The 4,503-nt window shown below is 57.9% G+C and overlaps 1 protein-coding gene across 1 annotated transcript in view; it reads left to right on the top strand.

Annotated features, from left to right (window-relative positions):
* The first annotated feature begins 176 nt into the window (after positions 1 to 176).
* The window catches only part of LOC108803670 (death-associated protein kinase 2-like), a 7,502-nt gene continuing 3,175 nt past the window's right edge, over positions 177 to 4,503 (top strand). The window contains exons 1-6 of the mRNA XM_018575492.1: positions 177 to 223; positions 322 to 460; positions 765 to 894; positions 2,047 to 2,095; positions 3,887 to 3,913; positions 4,236 to 4,426. Of these exons, the coding sequence (XP_018430994.1) occupies positions 177 to 223; positions 322 to 460; positions 765 to 894; positions 2,047 to 2,095; positions 3,887 to 3,913; positions 4,236 to 4,426 (583 nt within the window). The remainder of the gene's footprint in view (positions 224 to 321; positions 461 to 764; positions 895 to 2,046; positions 2,096 to 3,886; positions 3,914 to 4,235; positions 4,427 to 4,503) is intronic.

Below are 4,503 nucleotides of genomic sequence, written 5' to 3' on the forward strand. Positions count from 1 at the left end.
GGTGGGACCCTACAAGAGCCCTGGTGGGACCCTACAGGATCCCTGGTGGGACCCTACAAGAGCCCTGGTGGGACCCTACAAGAGCCCTGGTGGGACCCTACAAGAGCCCCGGTGGGACCCTACAAGAGCCCCGGTGGGACCCTACAAGAGCCCCGGTGGGACCCCTCAGAGACAAAATGTTTAATGTAGATATATTCAGCCCAAATGTTCTCCTTCTTGATTTGTGTGCGCTGCCAAAGAATTGGAATGTTGCCGGGGGCCCCAGAGCGCCCCCTCCTGGCAGTGAGCGTCCCTCACGCGTGACTCTGTCCTCTCCCGCAGGATCCGGGGCGGCGAGCTGTTTGACTTCATCGCGGAGAAGGAGACCCTGTCGGAGGAGGAGGCCATCGAGTTCCAGGAGCAGATCCTGAAGGGTGTGGCCTACATGCACACCAGGCACATCGCGCACTTTGACCTCAAGGTAACGTCTCTTCGGAGCTCTGCTGCCACCCGCTGGCCGTGTGGTGAACTGCGCCATGACGTGGCGTTAAAGAGGCCCTGTCACCGAGTCACAGAAACAGACAAGTGTCTCCCTTTTCCATTCATTGTTTTCTCATCCGCTCGCAACATTCGTCTCGCTGGACCATTCCAGGAAGAGTCCATTCCTGTGGCCCCGCCCCCCAATCCTCCCCTGCGGGGTCACGGGGAGATACTGGTGACAGGTGCTCTTTAATGCCGTGGTTTAACCCTCCGGCCCCCGTCATTGTCTTCCTTCTTCTGCGCAGCCGGAGAACATTATGCTGCTGGAGAAGGACGTGCCGCACCCCAAGATCAAGATCATCGACTTCGGCCTGGCCCAGAAGATTGACGACGGCACGGTGTACCAGAGCCTGTGCGGGACGCCGCAGTACATCGGTGAGGGGGGCGGTACTCTCAGGGAGCGCGCACCTAGAGCTAAAAAAAAAAAAGCACGCCAGCTGGGGTGAAACTACAAGTCCCATCGTGCCTCTGGGGAGTCATACCTGTCCAGAGTCTTGCAATGCCTCATGGGACTTGTAGTTCCCCCTACAGTTGGAGTGGTGAGGTTGCCCACCCTCATCCATCGGTGGCCATGGTCCGTCCCTTCCCCCGTCTCTACGCTTCTGGTGTATTCTTCATCATGAAACGGAAGTGATGGGGACAGTGAAGCCACTTTATAATTGTGGGAGGAGTCAGGACTTTTGGGGAGGAGCTTGGACCATAAAGGAGTAGCTGGGACCTTCAGGGAGTAGCTGGGACCTTCAGGGAGTAGCTGAGACCTCTGGGGAGGAGCTGGGACCTTCGGGGAGGAGTTGGGACCTATGGGGAGGAGTTGGGACCTTCGGGGAGGAGTTGGGACCTATGGGGAGGAGTTGGGACCTTCGGGGAGGAGTTGGGACCTTCGGGGAGGAGCTGGGACCTTCGGGGAGGAGCTGGGACCTTCGGGGAGGAGCTGGGACCTATGGGGAGGAGCTGGGACCTATGGGGAGGAGCTGGGACCTTTAGGGAGGAGCTGGGACCTTCAGGGAGGAGCTGGGACCTTTAGGGAGGGGTTGGGACCTATAGGGAGGAGCTGGGACCTTCGGGGAGGAGCTGGGACCTATAGGGAGGAGCTGGGACCTATGGGGAGGAGCTGGGACCTATGGGGAGGAGCTGGGACCTCCGGGGAGGAGTTGGGACCTATGGGGAGGAGTTGGGACCTATGGGGAGGAGCTGGGACCTCCGGGGAGGAGCTGGGACCTCCGGGGAGGAGTTGGGACCTATGGGGAGGAGTTGGGACCTCCGGGGAGGAGCTGGGACCTATGGGGAGGAGCTGGGACCTCCGGGGAGGAGCTGGGACCTGTTGGGAAGTGAGAGGAACTGTCTCCCCTCTTCGGTGGTTGTCACTGGCACAAGTGTCCCCGGTGGAAGATTTCCTGTCCCGGTGACACCAATAATGGAACGTCCTGTCAGGAGAATGCGTGTCCTGGTGTCGGGGGAAGGGTGACAATGTTGCATTCCGGACTTGTATGAGATCTTTGTATTAATCGGGCGATTTTTCTTCCACAGCTCCGGAAGTGATAAACTACGAACCTCTGGGGCCCCCGACAGACATGTGGTGAGTGTGACACCCGACTTCCTCTCTGCGTCTTCCGTGGGAAATAAAGAGCGTCCAATCAGGAGGCGGCTGAATGAGATCTGATTGGTCGGTGAGATGTAAACACAGGAAGGGGGGCAGATGTGAGCAGCGTTGTCACCCTGTAACAGGAAGTGACGTCACAGGCACCGCCGTTTGTAAGTTCTCGTCTCTCCTCCCCCGACTGACGCGTTTTACATTTGTATCAAATCGTCTCCCGAATTATTCTAGAAATAGAGTTCAAGGGAGGAGCTGGGACCTTTAGGGAGGAGTTGGGACCTATAGGGAGGAGCTGGGACCTTCGGGGAGGAGCTGGGACCTATAGGGAGGAGCTGGGACCTATGGGGAGGAGCTGGGACCTATGGGGAGGAGCTGGGACCTCCGGGGAGGAGTTGGGACCTATGGGGAGGAGTTGGGACCTATGGGGAGGAGCTGGGACCTCCGGGGAGGAGCTGGGACCTCCGGGGAGGAGTTGGGACCTATGGGGAGGAGTTGGGACCTATGGGGAGGAGCTGGGACCTCCGGGGAGGAGCTGGGACCTCCGGGGAGGAGTTGGGACCTATGGGGAGGAGTTGGGACCTCCGGGGAGGAGCTGGGACCTATGGGGAGGAGCTGGGACCTCCGGGGAGGAGCTGGGACCTGTTGGGAAGTGAGAGGAACTGTCTCCCCTCTTCGGTGGTTGTCACTGGCACAAGTGTCCCCGGTGGAAGATTTCCTGTCCCGGTGACACCAATAATGGAACGTCCTGTCAGGAGAATGCGTGTCCTGGTGTCGGGGGAAGGGTGACAATGTTGCATTCCGGACTTGTATGAGATCTTTGTATTAATCGGGCGATTTTTCTTCCACAGCTCCGGAAGTGATAAACTACGAACCTCTGGGGCCCCCGACAGACATGTGGTGAGTGTGACACCCGACTTCCTCTCTGCGTCTTCCGTGGGAAATAAAGAGCGTCCAATCAGGAGGCGGCTGAATGAGATCTGATTGGTCGGTGAGATGTAAACACAGGAAGGGGGGCAGATGTGAGCAGCGTTGTCACCCTGTAACAGGAAGTGACGTCACAGGCACCGCCGTTTGTAAGTTCTCGTCTCTCCTCCCCCGACTGACGCGTTTTACATTTGTATCAAATCGTCTCCCGAATTATTCTAGAAATAGAGTTCAGTCTCTGACCCTCCCGAACGGACCAATCGGATCGCATTCCCTGACCCCGAACTCCTAAAAATCCCTCCGAGTCCCCGAACCGGACTCGGCCCTTATAGGCGTGACCCGGCTGGAGGTCCTCCAATCATCTCTGACACTGTCCTTCCTTCTGGAGGGGGGCTACGTCTGTTCCCCATGGTCCCCGTGTGTGTTGTAGAGTAGTCACCGCCCCAAGCTCCACCATACATAGCCCCCCTCCAGAAGGAAGGACGGTGTCAGAGATGATTGGAGGACCTCCAGCCGGGTGACAACACATCAGATACATTGTTGCTTTTTAGGATACAACTCCGGAGTTTAGTGTCGCTGTGATAATCGGGTTTCCTGTATCCGGTCTCTGGCGCCACCCTGTGGCTGTAATATGTATCGCATGCAAAGTTTTCCATCTGTTCTGCTTCCTTCAGTTATCATGCGTCACATTCACCCGCCGGACGTCCCTAATTCCGGGTGAATGTGACCGGCATGGAGAGGTCCGGGTGAATGTGACCGGCATGGAGAGGTCCGGGTGAATGTGACCGGCATGGAGAGGTCCGGGTGAATGTGACCGGCACTCATCTTTTGTCTTTTTTCCCCCCTCAGGAGTATCGGGGTCATCACCTACATCCTGTGAGTATCACTGAAACACCATTTGTAACAAAAGCCGACCCCCACTTCCTGTCCTGGTGACACTGTCAGATATTGGATCGGCCCCCACTTCCTGTCCTGGTGACACTGTCATGGAAGTACATGAGCGCAAGGAACCATGTTGGGAGATGGACGCAGCGTTGTCACCCTACAACAGGAAGTGACTTTATAAATCTTATGACTCAGTTTCCGCTCCCATTCACATGCTTGGTGCCGGTATCTGGCCCTCTCTGGCGCCATCCTGTGGCCGTGATATACATTGCACGCACAGTTTATGACTCCCGACGTCTCTCTCCCCTTCCAGCCTCAGCGGAATGTCGCCGTTCCAGGGGGAGACCGACGCCGAGACGCTGACCAACGTGGTCGCCGGGAACTACGAATTCGACGACCGATTCTTCAAAGAGACCAGCGAGATGGCCAAAGACTTCATCCGGCAGCTGCTGCTCAAAGACCCCAGGTCTGTCCCCTGGGCGCCGCCCATCGGGCCCCGCTCCGGTCACGGCAGGGGCCCCCAGCACAGGCTGATATATGGCCGGGCCCCACTACATCAGCACACCCCCCTACCCTCCCCC

The sequence above is a fragment of the Nanorana parkeri genome, unplaced genomic scaffold, assembly GCF_000935625.1.
Source record: "Nanorana parkeri isolate BGI_ZX_2015 unplaced genomic scaffold, ASM93562v1 scaffold4007, whole genome shotgun sequence".
NCBI classification, from domain to species: Eukaryota; Metazoa; Chordata; class Amphibia; order Anura; family Dicroglossidae; genus Nanorana; species Nanorana parkeri.